The following is a 23,918-nucleotide window of genomic DNA, read 5'->3' as shown; positions in this document are numbered from 1 at the left end:
TTACGGGATATTTAAAATCTGATGAAAACCTTCGTGAGAGATTTGCTTTTGCTTCTTTCTTGAAAATTGTACAGTATAATGAAATCCATACTTAAAGGATAACTTAATAGGCTAGACCGGTTATAGTTTAGACACATTTTACATTTTGATTTTTGTTATATTTGTTATTTTATATTTTTCATTACGAGGGTTACGTACCAAATCAAAATTTCATCGGATGCAAGCACTATTTTCCTATTAAATAATGATTTCAAACCTTTGTAGAGATAATGTATTTGCAACAATAATATCTTATCGAAATTTATTAACTATACTCAACGTGAGTCAAGTAGATACACAAAAGAATAAACTGTTGCGCTGAAGTAATAAGCGAAATGAAGTTTTTAAGGGTTGTTTTGAAAGAAGATTCTCACAAAATATTTTGTTCGAGTGAGATGCTAAAAGTAAATTTGATTTAGTTAATGTAAATAAAGTATGGCTATCTTCTCCGAATTACGCTCTTTTAAATATTTCTAGAGTAATTTCATTCATTTGAGGGGTTTTTTTTTTTGAGCAATCACGATTGCTTATTGTTCTCATTTGACTGTTTTTGGCGTTACGCCGATTTTATTTTCCCGCCAGCACCCTCTGCCAGCACCACCGTCGCATCGACCGGCCTCACGATGCTGCTCCTCTTGCGAAAACCGTCTCCAGGTTGCGTCCATGTCCTACACACACACACGCATACACACACACGCCTACACACTCATGCCTGCGCACAGACACAAACACACACTCCTACACACATACACACACTCATGCCTGCACACAAACACATATGTCTACATACACACATACGCACACTCATGCCTGCACACAGACACAAACACATATGTCTACATACACACACACGAACGCCTACACACACAGCACTGCAGACACAACACGCACACACATGCATACATACACACACACGCACCCACACACATGCGCCTACACAAACATACACGCTCGTGATCGCGAAAAACATAATTTGAATTCAAGATGCCAAAAATTCAAATTAATATAATTTTTTTTTTTTTTTTTTTTTTTTTGAGCAATCACGAATTCTCACGTCTCGCTCTCAAAATCAAAATTGCCTTATTATTCTTAACATTAAAACCATTTTATTATCACTTCCTGTTAACCAATATGTATTTTATACCATACTGAGGAAAATCCTGTTCAAGAAAATCGACCCCCCAAACGAAATGCTGAAAATACCGCCCCTGTCTGAGGCTTAGCTCAAGCAGACTTGGCATTTAAAAAAGGCTTTTTTTGCGTAAAATTAAGTTTTTCAGAACAAAAAATTACTAACTCCCATCATCTTATGAGATTGATAAGAAATAAAAATACATAACGTTATACGCAGCAAATAATCTTTATCATAAGTGTACCTACTGGTCGATATGGGCTATTAATTCTTCATCTGTATTACCGCATCCGAATCACCATTTCGTTTTTGTGAATATGTCTCGTATTACCAGGAGGGTATACAGAAATTTTGAGACCCATCACAAATAAAACTCTTACAGGCCCCCTCCATATTATTTACCCCAACTATTTGGGCCCCCATCAGGCTCAGGCCCGGGTCAACAAGTGTCCCTTCTCCCCCCCCCCCCCCCCCCCCGTGTACTCCGCTAATGCGTATTATTCTAGAAAATCCAAAGTCAGAATATGACGGGTGTAATGTTCTTGACCATTTCCATTCTCTTCCATTTGTAGAAACAAGAAACCCAACGTGTAGGTACTTATCGCAATTCATGATTGTAAAAAGTGTAATTTGAATTAAAGAAGTCGAAATTCAAATGCGAATCCTGGATGCTCTCTTTTTTTTTTTTTTTTTTTTGTGTGTGTGTGTAAGGGGGGGGGGGGGTCATTTCTAAGCCTTTCTGAAAAAGAAAATAACCATTAAAATTTGTGAGCCTAAGTATTATTCGGTTTCAACTAGATCTAAACGCAATGTATCAACTTGACCGAAACAACAGCATTACGTTAACTCAGAAACGTGGGAAAAAAACATCAGCGAATATCAGAGACTTCTGTTAGTAAAAATCATGTCTTCTATTCAAGGAACACAAATCTTTGTTTAATATGATGTAACTACTTAAACACCCTACGCGACAGTTGAAAACAAACTATAAAAATTTACTTTTGTGCGCAGGAAAGCATTTTTTTTACGGAAAACTTGCAAACAAAAAAGACAGCTGTGGAATAATCATAACTCGGCGGCAGGGCTATGGAGTGGAGTTGGGCTCATTTTAGGGTAAAGGAGTCGGAGTCGTTGGAAAACATGTCGACTCCGACTCCGGGTTTCATTTTTTTTTCTTTAATTTTCCCTGACTCTCCTTGCTTTTTTTGAAAAATAAACTACCAATTAATTTGATCACATGTATAAATACCTACTAATAAGAAAATAACTCATTGTGGCAACCAGCTGGCTTGATTGTTTATCGAATTTTCTGTAACAGCTACCTACGCCGTCTCCTAGTTTGCTTATTTTCTAACTTAATTTAACTGATAGCAACTGTCAGCAAACAATTTTGTTGCCTAACATTTCCTAAATAATCACTTTAAAATAAAAATAATATATTTTTTACCTCGATCTCTGCTATAAAATAGTAAAAGGAATGCATGTATCGCTTGAGCAAGTCGAGAAACTTCTCATGGTGCTTAGTAAATTCAAAAGAGTGTTGGTACGAAAGCACAAATACAAAAGATCCGATAAAATATAGGGGATAATGTTGTACCTTGGAACACTTTTCATATTTTATTTTTTAACGTCAATTATTTGAATCAAATTTAAAATCTAAAAGTCACATTAAAGCAGCCCAACATACTTCTATAGAATATATATTTTTTAATTCAGACAATTTGAAAATAAAATGTTGCCAGCCATTTAAAGTATAAGTTCCAAGCTACCCCAAGGTTCAACATCCTACTGTACCTTGGGGCACATCCTGTTGTTCTATGGGAAAGTCTTCATGATTCAGGAAACAGTTTTATTATACTTGAACCAATTTTGCACCAGAAAAGAAAAAGTTGTTTAAAAGACTACATATAAGATTAGAACATTGTTCCATGTTCCTAAACATATCTTAATTCAGGGTGGCGACAGGAACTGTGAAAAAAAGTTCCCTGACTTTTCCCTGATTACGTTCACCAAATTTCCCTGATTTACGTTACCAATGATAATGTTTTCTTTCTTTGCTCTACTTGAAATCCATTGTATGTTTGTATAAAATGCAGTATTTTAAACGTTTTAAGTTGTGTAAAGATATTTTAAAAAGATGCTACTTTTTTAATAAAATGGTTTTAAAAAACATATCAAGTCAATTTTTTTGAGAAAAAACCCCCTACAAAACAGTATATTAAATTTTTCTACACGGAAAGATTATAGAAAATTAAAAAAAAAATATTTTACTTCCAGAAACCACTTAGCATAAGAATTTTAAGAAACTATTAAAATTACTCTTAAAAACATGTGTATTTATGATAGAACAAAAAAGTAATTGAAATTATTTTGAACTAAGTTTTCAAACAGTATAATAATTGTTGCAAGAATAACAAGTAATAGTGAAAGAATTGAAGTAATGTAGTTGTTCTTATATAACTAATTGACATATTTATGCAAAACAGATGAAACCATTTGACATCCATTCATAGGGAGCTTTTCTCTCATCAATAACATAGGTTTTAATGAATGAATACAGCATTTTAACAATAAAAAAATAAAGATATTTACTTAAGTACACAAGTTAACTCTATTTCAAATGATTTCAGTATGTAACGAAAAAAAATCTTAGATTGCTTTTGTAACAAACAACTTTGAAAATCAATTAGTTAATTTCAAAATACATGAAAGAATACAATTTGGTTATAAAATTAAAGAATCCCTTAAGTCTGAAGAAAAGAAAACATTTATAATCTGCGGTGACAACAAATAGTATAACAGTAAAAAACAAAGTTTTTTTTAAATTGAAAGTTCAATTCTAGTAATTAAATTAAAAATGCGAAGAAGTAATAACTTTTAAGGTTTTAAGGTCTTAATTCAAAAATCAAAGATTTCTTCTTGAAATCGTGATTACAGTACACTAATTTCTTCGAGACAATGGAATAAAGGCAAAGGAATGAAGGCTTCCTCTTTGCCTGTATGGTTGTTTATATTACGTAGCATTGAAAGTGTATAAGGAAATTTCAAGCTAGGTAAAATAAACAACCTAACAGACACAGAAGCAATCTTAGGAAGTTCATCCTGTGGTTAATAAGTAAGATTCAATACTTTGACGTTTAGTAAAAAAGATGCACAAATATGCGGCAGTGTATAATCGCACGTCATTTATTTTACTTTTTTTTAAAACAAATAATTGGCAGAAAATGTGTAGGGAATTAGAGTACTTAATTTTGTAAAGTAAAAAAAATTTTTTTTTCTTCATAAAATCAATTTTCCCTGATTTTTTGTTATTTTTCAAAATTCCCTGATATTTCCCTGACTTTTCCCTGATTAATAAAGTTCCCTGACTTTTCCCTGATCTCCCTGATCTGTCGCCACCCTGTAATTATTAAGAACCATGCATATGTTGTACCTTGGAACGTGTCCTAAGGTACAAAATTTTTGGCTTTCCCAAGGTACAATCACCACGTTGTTTAATGAAAACCAAAATGATGGTCAATCTAGAAGCACTATAAATAATTTGCTTATGAGAAAATAATGAAAGTACTTCTCTTTTATAACAGAATAAAATTCAGTTGACTAAATTTACAAATACATACAAAGACGGAAAATGAAATGAAAAGGAAGAAAATATTTACTTTTGAGTCATGAAATTCTCTTTCTCTCACAAAATCGTCGGTTTTACTCATTTGATGCTGATTTTTACTATGGCACCATTTAGGGTGAAAGGTTACTATTAGAGATTATAAAAACATGGCTGCTAAAAATAATTAGCAGTGCCCCAAAGTACAACACTCTCCCCTAAATGTTTTTTTAATTCTAAAAATTTTATCTAAGAAAGCTTGATTAACACTGAAAAGTACAAAATAAAATTAGTATATGATTTATTGCTTACAACACTCAATAATTATAATTAATCCTAAAATCTTGATATTAAGGTTAATTCTGAAGCAGTCAATTAAAAAATTAAAATTAAAAATTGAGCCAAGAAATGTAGGTATAGTTAAAGCTATTCGTACAAAGCTGTATGCCGCCGCATTTTGTGTAAAATTTGCTGAAGACGTACATGTACATGACCTCTCTCCGAAATATAGTGCAATATTTTTGTTGAAATTTTTAAGATGAAATTTAAGATTTATTATTGGGGAATTTTTTCAGAATTAAAGAATCTCAATTTTTTTAAACTCTGAAATTAAGTTGAGGTGTCACCTACCAGATGAGTGCCACCCGGGAGGGAGGGGGAGGGGCGCCACCTCTCAAGAAAAGTTTTTGACTTGGCAAAAAAGTTTTTTTTTTCTTTCAAAACTCTTTCTCTCACTCTTCTCAGTGCTTTCAAAAATTGAAAGCACATGATTTGATCAGCATCTGTTAAACATTAAAGGGGCGCAAATTAATCTTTTTCATTTTTTAAAAAAATGGGACTTTTTAGTAATCTTACTTTAGAAATCGCACCTACCGGATCAATTGATTTTCATATTGAATTTCTAACGTTGTATGCATCTTAGGTTTACAATAAAATACAACGCGAAAATTTCATAAAAGGGAATTAATATTTGAATCTCTATTTAGGAGTTTTTCCCCCTTCCCATAAGGGGGGATTTGAAAAAATAAATTTAAAAAAATAAAAAAGCCGCAGTCGGAGTCGGATGTTTCAAAATCTTGGAGTCGGAGTCAACCATTTTCCTTCCGACTCCGCAGCCCTGCTCGGCAGCAGGAAAAATTCAGCATCGTAAAAAGAATGTTACGTAGGAGCATTGCCTCAAAAAGAACTTTTCCCAACTCTTTTGAAACAATTTCGTTTTTAAACTTATGACCAAAAAGGAAAATGCATTGGAGAAAAAAAAGTGTGATTGCTCACCTAAATCCCAGGGCTGTTTTATTTTTGTAAATGCTTTTTTCTTTCATTAAACTAGCAAGATTCTGAACACTGTTAAAGACAGCACTCACTGACTGAACTACTGAATTGGATTGAAATGTACCGGACAGAACAGTTCTCCCGGCGATTTTCCAAGGTCAACCCAACCCCCCTGTCTTAGTGCCATAAAAATGCCTTTCCTTTTGTTACTTCTTATCTAACACCCCACTTTCTCAGGGACAAAATACGACCTTGAAGGAAAGAAGCGGGAATTTTCCGATCTCGGAAAAAGTGCTGAGTAGAGTGCGAAATATGCTAGATGAAGTTTTCCGGAGGAAAGAAACAAATATATATTTTGAAACTTTAAACCTTATACACATACAAAAAAAAAAATGTCCAAAATTTCTCTTCTGGAAAAATTCAAACAAAACCACCAGAAGCCTGGGGCCCCTTTAGATGCAGGGGGAATTATTGGGAGCAATCAGCCCGCACCTAAAATCCATGACTAACTGTCAATTTCCAGGAGTTTTGAGCTTTTTCCACTCAAAATTATGATTTTCCAAAGCATATCCACAAAAAAAAAAAAAAAAAAAAAAGTTTTTTCTTCCAGAAAAATCCAAACGGAGACAACTGAAGCCTGGGGGCCCTTTAGATGCAGGGGGCCCTATCGGGAGCAACCAGCCCGCGCCTAAAATCCATGACAAACTGTCAATTTACAGGACTTTTGAGCATTTTCCACTCAAAATTTTGACTTTCGATGGCAAATTCTCAAAAGAAAGTTTTTGTCCCAGAAAAATTCAAACGAAGGCAGCTGAAGTCTGAGGCCCCTTTAGACGCAGGGGGCCCTATAGGGAGCAATCAACCCGCGCCTAAAATCCATGACTAACCGTCAATTCTATGGGTTTTGAGCATTTTTCACTCAAAATTATGACTTTCCATGGCAAATTCTCAAAAGAGAGTTTTTTCTCCCAAAAAAATTCAAACGAAGGCAGCTGAATCCTGGGGCCCCTTCAGACGCAGGGAGGCCCTATTGAGAGCAATCAACCCGCGCCTGAAATCCATGACTTTCCATGAGTTTTGAGCATTTTCCACTCAAAATTATGACTTTCCATGGCAAATTCTCAAAAGAAAGTTTTTTCTCCCGGAAAAATTCAAACGAAGACAGCTGAAACCTGGGGCCCCTTTAGACGCAGGGGACTCTATAGGGAGCAATCAACCCGCGCCTAAAATTCATGACTAACTGTCAATTTAAAGGAGTTTTGAGCATTTTCCACTCAAAATTTTGACTTTCCATCTTTGAGGAAGTGACTCGGCTCCGAGGCCCCTTGCTTTGCTGGAGGCCCCAGCTAGCGCCTCATGCGCCTATTCGGTGATCCGCCACTGTGGGAAGGTCGGGGCAGAAGGGAGGTGAGTGGTATTTGCGCAATCGCTTGGCTGTGAAATGGGCGCGGCAAAACAATGAGCGTACAAGTCTTCAGTAAAAAATAAAATACATACAAGAAGGGTTGAAAACAGTAGTCTACACAAAGTTATAAAGGTTTAAATAATAGGATGGCATAGTAGACAAAAATGAGCGAGCGTTATGGAAGCAGATGCAATTGGATTTTGAAATGCATAAACGCTGACGCTTTCTACGTCACGAAACGAAGTTCCTTTCTTCTTTCTACCTTAGAAAGAACACGTGAGTCAGCAAAAATCCTGAGGCAAAGAACGCGATCGCGATCAATCGCTTAAAAATGCTCGGCGGCTGGAAAATGAAAAAAATACAAAAAGCGGAAAATCGCGGATCCGCGGAAGATTTTCATCCCTGTAGAATTGCAAAAATATCAGGACATAAATAGGCAAACGAAACATTTTTAAAGTTATATACTCTTTTGCAAATTAAGATACTATACAGTAAAAATTGTTTTTGATTCGACAAATCAATGACAGCAGTAGACAAAAGAGAAAAAGTGCGGAAAGAGAAAAGACAATGTATTGTTTCTTGCTCACATTGGCTTTCGGTAGCATTAGTTTTGAATCATCCCTCCAACAAATACAACAATGAATGGAAAATAAATGAAAAATATATTTAAAATTAAATATAACTGACTGCAACTTTTAAATTTATTAACCCGAGAGAAAGAGCGCGGGGTCCATACGGACCCCATGCAATTTGAAAAAGGAATTTCTTCTCTTCTATTGACCTTGAAAGGCCATTCTCTTTAGCAGTCGACTTTTACACAACCCTCTACCCATAGTTGGTGGCAAAAATTCTTAAGGGCATTGTTTCTTCTTTAACAGAGGGTTCTTTTACACTTGGGATCTGACTAGACCCCGCATGCGTTATTGCGTGAGTCAGATAGTTGCTACTTTCTGTGAATGGACGTTCATTTTTAGCTTCACAATGCCGACTCCGAACGAAATGGAAATGGAGAGGCTACAAACTCTTTTGATAGAAGTTGAGAGTGAAGAAGATACTTTTTCAAATGATGAAATTTGTTCTGATCACGAAAATATAAGTGAACATGATTCAGAATCAGAATTTGATGAAGATTCTGATGTATAAGAGCTTGTTTTACACAAGGAGGACGACTTTATTGGAAAAGATAAGTGTACATTATGGGCGAAAGAAAATTTAAAGCAAATGTTCGAACACGTGCAAACAACATCATTTCGCATTTTCCAGGACCCAGACTGGCTGCAAAGAATGTATCAACATCGAATGAGGCTTGGGATATTTTATAGGTGAAGAAATTATTAATAAAATTATAATTAGCTAGAAATGAATGAAATGTTAATTATAAATTATAATTAACATTTATATTAAAATATCGTCTGATTATTCAAGAGCTAGAGATGCTAAAGAAACTGATGAAATTGAAATTCGAGCGGTCTTTGGACTTTTATATTTGTGTGGGTTACACAAATCGTCTCACCTGAACATTCGTAACCTATGGGCTACAGATGGAACAGGTATAGAAATGTTTCCTGCCACAATGTCGTACAAGCGATTTTTATTTATTCTAAGATGTTTGAGGTTTTATGACATCAATAAAAGGGAAGAACGACAAAAAGAAGATAAACTTGCGGCAATCAGAAACATTTTTGAAATATTTATGAAACTTTGTCGAGATTCCTACGGAGTAGGTGAATGTCACTATTGACGAAAAACTTTTGCTGTTTCGAGGACATTGCGGATTTAGACAATATATACCAAACAAGCCAGCAAAATTTGGAGTAAAAAATTTTGCTTTGGTAGATTCCCGAACATTTTATACTTCTGATATGGAGATTTATGCTGGAAATCAACCAGATGGACAATTTCAAAAAAGTAATAAACCTATGAATGTTGTTAAAAGACTTATGAAGCCATTACATAAAACTGGAAGAAATCTCACAACAGACAATTGGTACACAAGTTATCCCCTTGCAAAACATCTTCTAACTGAAAAAATTACTTTGGTTGGAACTCTTCGAAAAATAAAAAAGAAATACCTCCAGAATTCACTGTTGCAAAAGATAGAGAAGTAAATTCTTCTGTTTTTGCTTTTCAAAAGGACATAACTGCCGTTTCTTACATTCCGAAAAATGGGAAATGTGTCGTTTTGCTTTCATCAATGCACAACAACACAATTGATGAATCAATAGGTGATAAGAGGAAACCAGAAATTATATCATTTTACAACCTAACAAAAGGTGCCGTTGATGTTGTTGATGAGATGGAAGCTAACTATTCCACTGCCCGAATTACAAACAGATGGCCAATGGTGATATTTAACTGTATGCTCAATATTGCGGCTATAAATGCAAGGATAATATTATTATCAAATCAGAAACCACCTCTCCAGTACAGAAGTAGAAGATTGTTCCTGAAAAATTTGGCTCTAAATCTCGTAAAATCAAACATTGAAAGACGTTCAAAACAAGTAGGGCTTCCCAGAGACTGCCGTAAGAGATGTCTGAATGCTGACAGCAAAGAAGATGAACCTACATCTAAAAAAAGGCACTGAATTCTAAAGGACGTTGTTATATTTGCCCACGTAATAAGGAGAAAAAATCATCTACTGCGTGCTTCAAGTGTAACCAGTTTTTGTGCAAAGAACAAACACTGACCCTCTGTAAATTCTGCATGGATAAAGACGAATAAAAATAGAGCTGTAAATTAAGCCAAGTTCGGAAGTTACATCTGCATCATGTATGTATATTTTTTAATGTATTCAAGCGATGTACTGAATTAAAAAACGAAAGATATCTTTAATTTTTCATTAAGAAACATTCTAACTTGAAATATAACTTTAAAATTAGATTTAACTATAACTTGGATGCTCGGGTCTGTGCGGACCCCATACGCGCTTCCGTGTTTGAATGAAAGGCGCGCTTTCTCCCGGGTTAAGGCTCAGTGCAAGTAATGTCAAAAATAGAACCTTATGTTCAACACATTTTCAATGCCCTTTGAAAAATCGTAACATTTTATAAGTCATTCTTCACTTTATCATATGTAAATATGATAAATGTTTGGTTCGGTGGCTCTAATACAAGCACAATTTCTAGCAAAAGAAGTGCAGTAGCCCTATAATTTTCAGACCTCATTTTCACACGTAAATAGTCTGAATTCCCGTCAAATATGAAAATTTGCCTAATTTAAAAAAGAAATGCTGGAGCTGAGCTCTTATGAGCTCTCATGCAAATTAAGCCCAGGCTGTAAGAGATTCATATGGAATGAATAATTATACCTAACCTTGCTGAAATAATTTGTATGCCCGAAATAATTTAGGTAATTTGGTAATCTATACTAATATTATAAAGAGAGAGAGAGCATTTTTGTACGTTAAAATGTTCGAGGTAATCTCTGGAATCACAGCAACTATTTGAAAAATTCTTTCACTGTATGAAAGGTGCATTTTTACCCAGTGACTTAGACTATAATTTATGCATATATGTATTCATACTATTTTTTAAAACCAATAGTTTGTCTTCTCTACCAGTTTCTGTTTCATACTGTTTTGTTCTTATATAGGTAAAAACAAAACCTTGATTGCCTTGCCTCCGTAATGATCGAATGGTTGACGGTTCTCGTCAAATGTAATGCTGAGGGATGGGGAAATGATAAAGAAAACAATTTCTCGATGCCAGCATGAGAACCGACAGAGGTATTACATGCATTTGAGGCTGCAGAATATAGGGTGCATAGCATTCAATCAGTCTCGGACAGTGAAAACTGTATTTATAGTCAAAGAATGTTTATGCTTCAAAATTTAATTACATGCTGTCAAATATCTCATAAGAATGAAATTTGAAAAAAAAAGCGGAGGCTTATGAAAAAAGCAAGTTTCCCAAAGAAAATTAGAACAAGAGGTTGAACGACATCCCGAGATTGTGAAAGACTAAGTAGAACTTTAATATCCAAACTAATAGCTAATCTGAATTTTGTTACATAAGAATTATTTGGAACATGTTTATGGTCCTACCTATTTCCAAAAATTTTTAACAGTTAAAGATCCTTCCAGCCTGTGAAGCAACTAATAAAGAACTGGGTCTTAAAGATGACGACAAACCTTGGGAACTAACCTTAGTTTATACATATGTAACTTTTTGACTATGCTCCAGAACTCAGATAATCTTTTACAATTTTATATCAACTTTTAGACTTGATTGCTTAATGGCAAACATTTAAAAAAGATTTCTGGGATGACACATTGCAAAGAGAGTGCAGCAAAAATTCTATGATTGTTGTTCTATGTCAAGCGATATAAAAGTTAAACGCAAAATTAATCAATAAAGCGGACACTCAATAGGGGACTTTTTTTTGCCACCGCCGAAGAAAATCAACAAAAAAAAACCAGTAAAGCATGATTGGTACATGACAGCCAGGAACGTAAATTAATGATGATTGGCATATTTGGTGGAACTGGAAAACATTATCAAATTCAACAGTATCCAAAAATCAATCAACAGGCTTTTGCAATGTTCTTATTACGGAACTGGCGGGACTCTACTTAGAGGTATAAAAACTGACCATTCCACATTTAAACTGCTTTGAATATCTTCTCCAGAAAGACTCTGTATGTTTAATAAGGAAAAATGAACTATTGGGCGAATTTCTTCAATAGGGTACTCCTCGGGACCTCCTCTCTGTGCTTTTAAAATAAAAGGCAATATCCCAATAATTTTATTGTGCAACTAATTTGTCTAATTTATTCAATGGAATTCAACCCTATTTAATATCACTACGGGATAATATGATTTCGAGTATTATTCTTAGAGAATCAGCAGCAGATCAGTTGGCTCTTAATCCTTGCCTCCCATGGTCCCTGTATATTTTCTTTTCCAAAGTGATTACAGGAAGTTCCTTTATACAACACGTAGTGCACCGTTACATACGGGAAGATTGTATTGTTCAGTGGGAATTATATGTTGGTTTCTCTTGATCAGAAAATAAAGTAAATGTTTCAAATCTCATAAAAACAAAACAAAGCAATGCTACGTACTATTAAGTTTCAAATTAAAAAATACCTTTATAATATTTAAGATTTTTTTTTTTTTTTAACCTGAACAAAGTTGGGATGGGTTTCCAGTTTAGTCAAAATATTTTGATTTTTTTTAAAGATTTATTTATATCTAAGAAATAAGAACTTAAGGTTAAGGTTGATATTTTACAAAAAGGAAAAAAAAAGCATATTTTGGATAATTTTTTGACAACATAGTTAATAGGATGCTACGTTTAATAAAGGAACATTAAAGGAATATTCTGCAATTTTTTTTTTGTAAAGAAATGAGCCATTGTTGGCAACTCTTTGTGGGCATGTCAAAAAAAGTTTCAGTGCGGTTCCTTTCATAAGTCATCACGAGATAACCTGAAATCAAAAAACCAAAATGGTTTTATTTTGTTAATAAGATTCTGCAGGTAACAATATTTTTTTTTAAATGTATTTTTAAAAGGTAAAATTTTAAATTTTTTTATTAAAAAATCTGTATTTTAACTTCTTGATGCAGTTGAAAATTGAAAAATCAATAATAATAAAATATTTTAAAACTTGACTTTTCTGTTTGAAAAAACTTGGTTTTTTGATTTCAGATGATCTAGTAATAAATTATAAGGGGCAACAAAATTAACCTTTTTTTTTTTTTTTTTTTTTTTGAGACCTTTATCCTCCACTGCAGAGTCACTATCAACGACTTCTTTTATCATAAAATTAATGAACATTTCAGAATTTTCTTCAAAGATTACTTTAAAAAGATTTACTTTAATAATTTTAAAAAATAAAAATATGTCAACTGTGTTGTCAGAAACAGTTATTGATTTTTTTTTTTTTTTTTTGTTCCAAAACAAAAAATAACAGATGTTTTTTAAGCACTAAAAAGAGCATTAAACGTGTATGATTCTTACATCAATCAAAACAGAATGGGGTGGTTTCCTTCAGTCAAAAGTACTACTTTTAGTCATTGAAATGGATAGAATGAGCAAAAAAAATTACATGGAAGCAGAAAATATTTTCATTTTCCCAACAGTTTTTTTTTTTAAATAAATTTTTTAAAATGTCCAATTTTTCAAACAAGGCGTGGTCTTTACGACATCATGAATCATGCAATTTGGCGCATCATTCTACTACGTTTCCACGTTATGATAATCAAGCAGCGAATTAAAATTGCACTCTACGCTTGCTATCAACCATATCGTTGCCAATATACGTGAGTAAAGATGCGAATAAAATATTTTGTTCTGTGGATGGCAACATTGCATGGCATTTCATCATTTGTGATGTCACAGGACAGAAGTGTAAACAATGAAAGCGCAACTATTTAAGTAATTTTTTGAAAATATTAAACTGAAATAAATTATTTAAAAAATGGTCAGATCCTATGTTTTTAAACATGCTCTTTCAGAAAAAAATACTTTTAAAATTTTGGAAAGGACCCCATTAAAAATAACATAGCTAAATAAAATCCAGAATTTAAAAAATACTCTCAAAAAATATACAAACCTGAGGTAATGCTCCATAATTCCAAATATAACCATGATGTGGGAAACAATTATGGACATATCTAAGTGCACCTTTTTTGGTATCTTGTTTAATTGGATTCATAGTTTCTTTAGTTGCTATCTGTTTTGAAAATATAACAATAAAAGAAGTTTAAATTTGACCAATGGAATCTTTTTGAAGTTCTAGTGTGACAAATCAAAACATTACCTCCATTTTTGCATTTGTCCACCTAGGTACTTCAACAATCATGTTATAAAACCTATTCTCTTTGTCAGCAAAAAGTGGAATGTCATGGAAAGGCGATATTGGTCCACTTTCATCACCTGAAATTTTACAAACAAAATGCATTTACTCACAGATGTATTAACAGCAGAAATTGAAAAAAGAAATGCCAGACTTAGTTGAAACTTGGAATAGAAGAAAAATATGCTTTTCTATCTCATGCTGATTAATATTGAAAATATTAAAAGCAACTTATTAATAGGAGTATGTACAGGGTTCATACTCTATTTGGATGAAAAAATTCCATGACTTTTCCAAGCAGGGGTCTGTCCAGGATTTTTCACAGGGTCCGTTTTTTGTGAAAAATCAAATAATTTTGTGAAAAATGAATTAATTTTGTGAAAAATCAAAAAATTTCGCAAAAAAAAAAAAAATGTTAAAACGAAATTTTAGAATTTAGAGATGGCACAAACTGCATCAATTAAACTTAAAGAAGTTGAGTGTTTTTCTCTTCTATGACGAGAAAATCATTCTGGATTTTTTTCTGATATTTGGCGGGGGGGGGGGGGGGGCATCGCTCTTTCAAACATCAATATTTATCTACCATTCTGCATTATGTTAAATTATACTAGATATATTTCTGTACAGTATTTAAAATAATTGTAACAAAAATATAAATAAATAAAACAAAATTCAGAATATGGTTCAGCATTGAACTTTTTGACCCAAGACACTCTTAAAAAGCACAGAATTTCGTTTAAAACTTATAAATTCCGTGATTTTAACAAAAATAAAAAGATATTTCAATTGTTTACCTCTAAACAAAGCGTAATAATCATCAAAAATTCGAAAAATCAGATTCCCATAGCGGATGCAGAGATCGCAATTCTCAAAGTGAAGGCATCAAAAGTATAAAAACGGCTTGTAAAAGAAATATTTTTGATAAAATTATTTTAAAATTGCATTTTAGAGTCCTATGATAACATATCATTAATATCTGTGGACACAGTTGACCAAATAAATAAATAAATAAATAAATAAATAACAGAAATAAAGAGACTTTTCATTTATTTGAATCCTAATAAAGCGAAGTTAGCTTGAAAAAAAAAACAAAATATGATTCTCATATCGGATGTTAAAAGATTGCGTTTTTCAAAATGTAGACATCTAAAGAAAAAAAAAGATAATTAAAAGAGTTAATTTAAAGTTCATCATCCTTGTTAGCATCGAAAAATCAAAACCCATATAATTTTCTCCCAAAATAACAATTAAACATCGCACCCGCACCGTAAAAACGCAAATATTGACAAGCCAACAAAATGATGAGAATATTTTCTAATCAAGTCATTATAAAGGTTCAACGCCAGACGCTAAGTGGTGATAGTTTTGAAATTGGTAACCCTATCTGAAGCGATCATATTTTTTCCTCACCCTTACTATCCCTTTGCAGTTATAAGTTCATTTCGCAGATATATATTATTATTGTTTCGCCCAATCCAAAGTTGCGGGTGTGACATTTACACTAACTAAATTAGTCATCAGCAAAAATATTTTAGAGTATAGGTTTCAATTTTTATATTTTTCAATAAAGATTACTTGCAGGTACATTGATGCCAATTTGCAAGTTGATTGATATTTTATTTATTTTTTAAAAAATTAATTTCTACCCGTTGCGGGTGTGACATAAAAAGGACATGCATTTTCACCTTGCGATCAAAACATTCAAAACTCTGTGAATTATATCAACTGATCAAACTGGTTTTTTTTTATGTTAGACAGTAATACTTAACTAATTATTCTATACAAAAATTTAGATACTCACTCAATTAGTTTCACTGTGAAAAATATTCAAAGTTGCCGTTGCGGGTGTGACACCCCGTTGCGGGTGTGACTTGTGTGGCCAATAAAATAACAACATACACAAATAGTTATCAATCAGACATTTTATGATTAAAACAGTAATAAATAAGAGAAATTGCAAATAACTAAGGAAATTTTTTTTACATAAATCTCATTTCCAATCTAGGATTGATGATTTCAGGGGGTGTTAGTTTTCTTATTACAATGTTCTGTTTCTCCCATGATATGTCTGACTGATTGGGCCAGATGTATACATGTTCTGAAGGGTTTTTTTTTTCCAAGTCTTCTACTTGTATGTCTTCTCCATCTATTTGCTTGATTTGACCATTTTTTTTTTTTTTTTTTTGAGGTAGAAAACAAAACTAATTCTACAAAATCTCCAATAGCATTTATATTACCAAGGGAGATCGTTTCCGACTGAGGCAGCAATGAAACTATCTTCAGTGCACTTTCTGCAGTTAGTGCCTGCCACTTGAATTGTACCCATATCGATCGGTACAACATGGTGTACCGATTGTAAGTTTGGTATAGCTTTGTACAAGGCAGCAGCGTACGTGAAGCATTTTTGCAACATCTTTTGTGATGTCGCTCTCCGCAGAATAAAGTACTCTGATTTTTTTAAGAGCCTTTTCTGCTCAAATGGCAAAATCCGATGCAGAATTGACTGTTGCTCTACGTTGTAGAACGGCAAGTAATACCATTTTTTTTTTGTTACCGCACCAGCACCATCCACAGCTCCTTATCTATGAGTCCTTGCAAAGTATGACCATGCAATTTTAATGTTGTAGTCTTTATGGTTGTATGACATTAACAGAAGATTGTACCTGTCTATGGATTGCATTACCAAAGGTTTGAGCTCTTCAAAAAATTGCCATCGACCCCGTTTCTACAGCTGGAGATGGTGTGGCCCCTTTTGTCGAAGATTTCTTTCTCTCTCTACACTTTCTCTGCCTCTCATTCTGGTTTTGCCTCTACATTTTCTTTTTTTTCATGGCTACAGATGTAATTTTTTAAAGTAGTTTCTTCGTAATTTCTATTCTTGCTTTGTTTCTTTCCCTTTCTTTTAGAAAATATTCCGAGTATTTAGCCGAGTTTTCTTTCATCTTTTTACGATTTCGGAATCTTTCAGTGCTGTTCATTCTTCTGCAAAAAAAAAAAATGTGTAAAGTGAATAAATATAACACTACAAGTCCCAGAATATATTGTTGAACATGTTTTTTTTTTTTGAAGTTCTTTGAATTTTTTAACCCCAAATGAAATTAAAAACATTAAGTTTTGATTCATTTAAAACTTTAACTGAAAGAATTTTATACAAAGTTTTTTTTAATAAATATTTTACTAAAAGTTTCATTACTATTTTTATTATTTTTTTATATTTATTTTGAACTTGAAGTAAAAAATAATCTGTCCCTAATATTACATTATTTGTTTTAAAAAGTAAAGGGGGAAAAAGTCAAATGCTGAAAGCAATACATTTTTATACATATTAAAAAAGATAAAATATTGTTTTGGTTTTTTAAAGTTTTATTTAAAAAAAAAACAAATCTTACCTTATTGAATAGTTGCCTTAATTATAAATCAAGAAATACAAAAATGTTTCTTAGGAGAACCAATAATATAGAATACCAAACTAAATAAATCAACTGCAAAATGCTCTAAAGATACTAATTTTGAATTAACTGGGGTCTAGACAAATAAGTCAAAGGCCAAAGGTTAAAACATTAGTGCTGTCATCTACATGCATTCCAGAATTACATTTTTGTTTAATTTAAAAAGATGTTGCGGGTGTGACTTTAACTAAATGTCACACCCGCAACAGAATCACGTCACACCCGCAACGCTTAATAACTCCAATTAAAACATTAATTAATTTTTTTTCTGTTTGTTATTCAAAGTACTTTAGTAAACTATTTTAGAATACAAAGTTTCAAAACTTTTAGGCAAATAAATTTTTCTGTGGAAATATAAATGCATTTTTTTTGTTGCGGGTGTGACACAATAATTAAGAATAATTAAATATGCTTACCTTTTGTAGTGAAGATTAGTAGACATTTCTCTTCAGGAAAAAACTGTTGCTAATGAATGTCAAATTATGTGTGAAACTTTATAGATTTCTAGAATTATTTGTTCAGCTGTAATAGACCATGCAACATAAGCAGTTTTGGTGCAGTCTAGTTCGTACTGATATAGTTCCACTTTAGTAATTAAAATAAGAATGTTAATGACATAAATGAGATTTTTTTTCAATAAAATATGAAATAGTATACTTTTAACAGTGTGTATGCAAAATTTCAGCCATATTGAATGAAATTTGAATTTTCATCCTCATGTCCACTTTTTTTTGGATTGGGCGGTTTATTAAATCATGAGCGGAGAAAAGTGCTTACCAATGCCTTTTCAAAAAAGTTTACAACAACACCGCTGCTAATTAGCTGTGATGAAACAAACAACCATTATATTTACTTGGCAGTAGCAATTATTTACCGCTTGCAGGAGTATCGCAAGAGTGCCGATTTTTTTTTTTTTTTTCCAAAATTAGCCGATTTTGTATAAGCTGATCCCTCTAATTTGACTTAAAAAAAGGTTCCAAAAATTATCGGTTTATACACAGAAATATGCATTATTTTGCTTTCAGATTTGCTCTCCCAATAAACAATTTGTGACAGATCCCATCTTGTTTATCAGAATTTTGTGAAGGGTCCGTTTTGTTTGATCGGAATTTTGTGAAAGGTCCGTTTTGTTTGATCGGGATTTTTTGAAAGGTCCGTTTTGGTTGATCGGATTTTTGTGAAGGGTCCGTTAACGGACCCAAATATCCTCTGGCCAGACCCCTGCCAAGACTTTTTCATGACTTCATAAAATTTTTCATGACCTTGTTGCAAGAAGGGAATAGTACTATTTAATATCAAATTTGCCAATTTTTTCAGAAAAAAGCATTAGCAAAACTCCTACGTGAGTGCCACTACCTCATCGAAGCACTTGTAATTGCAAACTTATCAGTGCATATCTAAAAATCTATTATTTGTCTTCATCACATAAATTTAAAATCTCAAAGCAAAGTAAAAATACAGCAAATGGAATATAGTGATTCTTAATTACTCTTAATTTTATTAACAGGCAGAATGATAATGAATGGGTCAAAGGTTGAATGAGTTATTACTGAGTTTCAATAGATCTGTTCAAAAGTTGCCTTTTAATGTCAACTGCGCATTTAACCATGACAGTACACATAATATGACAGTATTTTCGTTTTTTAAAGTGAAGACACATTCTTTAGTCAAGTCATGTTTCTAAACCAGATATTTGTTTTAAAAAAACTTTTAGTAATGAATAAATTTTCTGATTCATAACTACTTGTTAACTTATTTGCACATTTTTAAATGCATATAAATAAATAGGTTCAGAAATTCCAGAACATTGTTTTTGATTCCTGTCATTGAACGTAGCAGTGAATAGCAGGGATTAGTTTTGCAGGCCACATGTTGGGTACTACTGTTTTAGAGTGTACTAGAATTCCCCTATTTCTGTATCCTAGTGCCTGACTAAAGATCTTCATTTTAAGACAAACTATGATAAGTTTAATAATAAAGTTTTTACAAGTGATAGAAAACTTGAATGCAATTGAATCGCATTTTTTGAGTGGACGAAATCAAAAATCTGCAAGTTTGATTCTACAGAAGTGCTGAAAATAATAGTAAATTAAAAATGAATCCAAGTAGTAAAATTACAATGGAAAAAAAGATGAATGGCTACAACAGAAGTGGATGCAATAAGATTTCAAAATTCAGACTTGTTTTTGGGATCGTTCAATTTTTCAGTTTTAATAGATTTTATGTGCAATGCTGTTAAATCACTCAAAATTTCTAATGCTCTTTTAGCTACCGTTACTTTCTCTTCAGTCAGGACATTTTTCCATGACTTCAAATAAATTTCCATGACTTGAAAAGAAAATTTCAATTTTCCATGACTTTTCCAGGTCTGAAATTTGCTAATTTTTTTTCCATGACTTTCCAGGATTTCCATGACCCATACGAACCCTGTATGTATTTCATATGACGAAATTCGAACAGCGTTATACTGAGAGGGAAAAGATGCAGTGAGGAAGTCGGTGCCAGATCTATTGTTGGGGCAAACCTAACCTGGAAATGTCTCAATGATATCATTAGGATCTGCGTAGCTTCTCAATGCTATAGGGTCCTGCTCCGGCGGGAAATTCACAATTCTCCAGATTGTTATTTAAAATATATTGAGATTTCAGTATTAATATTTTTCAGGAACTCTTAAATGCATTTTAAGTGTCACCTTTTAGAAAGATGTCAGGCGGCGCAAATACTCTGTATCCCCCATAGTGATTCTACTCTGCTCTAGATTATGTATAATTTCAAATGCTGGTGGAAATTTTCAGAACTGAAGTCTTTTTCAATATTGGGAAAAAAGTTCTGAATTAAAGCATTTATATTTTCACAAAAACTTGAAATTCTACTTTGGGTGTCACCCCCAGATGAGCGACACCCTGGCCGAACAGCCCCCTGTAACGACACCACTGGTATTTAGTTCAGTTAATACACTGCTAGCAATGCAAGGTAATACAGTATCAAACACTTATTTTTTCCACAAACTTGGCACAAAAAGAGCTTGTTCTTTTACAAAAGAGCTATTTTGACTTCCTTTCCATGTGCACCAGGAAATTTCTCTCTTGGTTCTTACTTTCGAAAATCTCTGCTCCCATCCCCCGAAAGTAAGCTTTAGAGGCACCGCCCCCAACCTCTCTCTGTATCAGTGTTGCCAGATTGGGGGAAATTTCCCCATTTTGGGGAAATCTGGTGCTCTCTGGGGAAATGAGTTTTGAGGAGAATTCTTTGGGGAAAATTTTTTTTTCTTGGAGAAAACCTGGGGAAAAAAGAATTTTTTTCGTATTTAGATTTGCATCAAGAAGTAGTAGTTACATTGTTTGTATAAAACAACGTTGGTTTAGCTTTGCTCAACTTTATGGAATTCGCATTTCGCATTATGTGAAATATTATGCTACGGAATTCGCATTAATGTTCTGCGTGAATAACTAGTTGATATGTGAAACAGGTAAAAATAAGTGTGATGAAGAATGTTCTTGGATAAATATATACAAAAATTATAGTTTAAATGTACATACAGAAGTAGAGTTGTAAATACAAGTAGAAAAAACATTTGGTTATTTCATATCTCTCGGTCAGGCGCTTGCATTTAGGACTAGTGGCACCCACACGGCTTTGCCGTAGTAGAAAATTAAAAGGTCTTTTGGTTCCCCTGTATATTTACAAATAATGCATGATGAATTTCTCGCCAATTGGCTAGCTCACGTTATGGTTCCACGTTATGATAGCTTGGTAATTTACTCGTCCATCTTATAATAATTTTGCTCGGGAAAATGTTCTTAAAATTGGAATAGAAAAAGAACAAAATCAAATTTTTTAAAAATTGCTTAAAGGTGCACACCCCCATGCTACAAACTAATTCTCTGCCAAATTTCATGAAAATCGGCCGAACGGTCTAGGCGCTATGCGCAACACAGAGATCCTGACAGACAAAGAGACTCTTACAGCTTTATTATTAGTAAAGAAAGATCAAGAGGACAAAAAAAAAAGCAAAAATGGGAAGAAAAAAAAAGTTGGGGAATTTGGTTATTTGGGGAAAAAAAAAATTTCAAGAGACAAAAATATTAGAGGAAGTCGATTCATTTTATGAAAATATTAGTGGAAAATAATTTTTGAATTTGGGGAATTTTGATAGAAAACATCGCTTTTTGGGGAAAAATTGGAAGGGAATTGGGGGAATTCTGGATTTGACCATCTGGCAACACTGCTCTGTATTTCTTTTGATCTCACCGTCCTTTTTTGGAGCAAGAGTTGCCTATATGACAACACAAAATACATATAAAATTTATCAAGCTAAGGGAGGAGGATTTGCCTTGTTTGACACAAATGGCTCTGCGCTTGAATATAATGTTTTTTAAAAATGTAGTGTTGGTTACTTTACACTGAAAATCAAAATGTGGTTTATATTTTAATGCAAATATTCAAACTTTAACTGATTCAATAACATTATGAGCATTAACACCATTTTTCAAAACATAAAATTGGTTTGATTAAAGCTTTGGATACAAAAAATTTAAATTTAAATTCAAAATTTCTTAAAAATTTGAAAATACAATACATAAATGTTGCGAATCAATTCCTATACTTAATTACAGAAGTAACGTTTATTTTCAAAAATGTCCAATAACGCAACACATTCAAAAAAAAAAAAAAAAAAACGTATACATCAAATGAAATCTTAAGAATCCAATCACAAGGAACTACTTATCAAAGTACTTGAACTGATGATGAACTTACAGAAAAACAATCTGTAGCCAACAGTATTTGGACTACCTCTTTCCACAATATTATAAGACATTTTTCTGGAACTATAAAATGAATAAATCAACTGTTTCTGAAAAGGAGAAAAACAAACTGGCTTTAGTTGTGGTACTGATCGAAGATATTTAAACACGTGTCTAAGTTTCAGCATTTAATGTTTGTTGCATTAAATAAATTTTATTTTTATCCTCCTCTGACGAATAAAAACACTTCACCGGTTCAGCATGTAAAAGAAAGAACTTGTCCGTTTCAAGAAAGAAAAGAAACATTACTGTCCGCCTAGCGGCAAGATACCGCAACTACAAAAAAGCGATAGAGTCCCTGGAATTCTAGGAAGAGAGACCTCGGCGTCTCGGCCATCCTTTTTTCTTTCTCTATGCACAAAAAGATATCACACGTAGAAAATTTAAAGAAAAAATATAGAACTAGGTTTTTTGCCAACGTCGGTTTTTTGATAAACATATCATTTCTTAAACATACGCAGGGGTGCCCATATCCCCCCAAGAGCAATGACGTCCCTCCCCCCGTACAAAAGACCCGCAAAAGCACACTCGAGAGCCCAGTCAAAAAAAAGAAAAGAAAGAAAAATATATCCCTGTACCAAGAGCGCCCGTAGGCACCAAGGGGGAACCGAGCACCCCTTTAGAAAATAGAACTTCCTTGCTTTTAGTACTTTTTTTATTTTGAAAATGTAAAAACATTTCTTCTCCAGTCATTAATATGTTTAAGTTATTAAAAATTTCAAATTTTAATGACTCTATAATCTTTTAATGTTCTGAAATCGGTTTCCATGCTGAAAATATCCAGCTAAACCATTGGGAAAGTATCTGAGCCCAATGGGTAGCCTTAATCTTCCGGAGGGGCGTTGTGAAGGGAAAAGTTTGTACATTCAGAGGAAAATCTTTCTTTTTAGGAAAAAAAGTTTTGCAATTTTTTTCCCGAATGGGAAATATTTTTGTTATTACCAAGATACCAAGCGGACCCAACTCTAACACGGACACTATTTCAGGAGTTACATATTATTGTCACATCCTTCATTTTATCCTTACGGACAAGTTTTTCAGACAAAAACTGAACCAGAGGCGTAACTTGGCCAAAGTAGGGGGGCAAACTTTTTTTTCAAGGGAAATTTATTTGATTCATATTTTGCCATCCAACTAAAATTCTAAAAAAAATTTACTTTTTCAAAAAGTAAATGGATTTAAGAAATCATAATAACTTTTAACGCAATGTACGTTATTCAGTTTAAACAGAATAGAGCTACAGAGAGTAATTCGCACATACGTCCGGAGAAATATCACTCTTTCCCAAAAAATATGCTGATACTCTTTTGTTGTATTTATAGTTTACATGATCACTGGGCGCCAAACAGTTTTGCTTACGTTTTGTAATCCTAAAGTACGGATATCGTTTTCTAAGTTGCGTTGGTTTCA

The 23,918-nt window shown here is 33.0% G+C and overlaps 1 protein-coding gene across 1 annotated transcript in view; it reads right to left on the bottom strand.

Annotated features, from left to right (window-relative positions):
* The window catches only part of LOC129225645 (uncharacterized), a 46,963-nt gene extending 24,264 nt beyond the window's left edge, over nt 1-22,699 (bottom strand). The window contains exons 1-3 of the mRNA XM_054860113.1: nt 22,462-22,699; nt 14,219-14,334; nt 14,012-14,131 (exon numbers count right to left, since the gene is read on the bottom strand). Of these exons, the coding sequence (XP_054716088.1) occupies nt 14,012-14,131; nt 14,219-14,334; nt 22,462-22,636 (411 nt within the window). The 5' untranslated portion in view covers nt 22,637-22,699. The remainder of the gene's footprint in view (nt 1-14,011; nt 14,132-14,218; nt 14,335-22,461) is intronic.
* Nucleotides 22,700-23,918: the final 1,219 nt, after the last annotated feature.

Source organism: Uloborus diversus, chromosome 7 (assembly GCF_026930045.1).
Source record: "Uloborus diversus isolate 005 chromosome 7, Udiv.v.3.1, whole genome shotgun sequence".
Taxonomy (NCBI): Eukaryota; Metazoa; Arthropoda; class Arachnida; order Araneae; family Uloboridae; genus Uloborus; species Uloborus diversus.
This window is presented reverse-complemented; position numbering and strand designations above follow the sequence as displayed.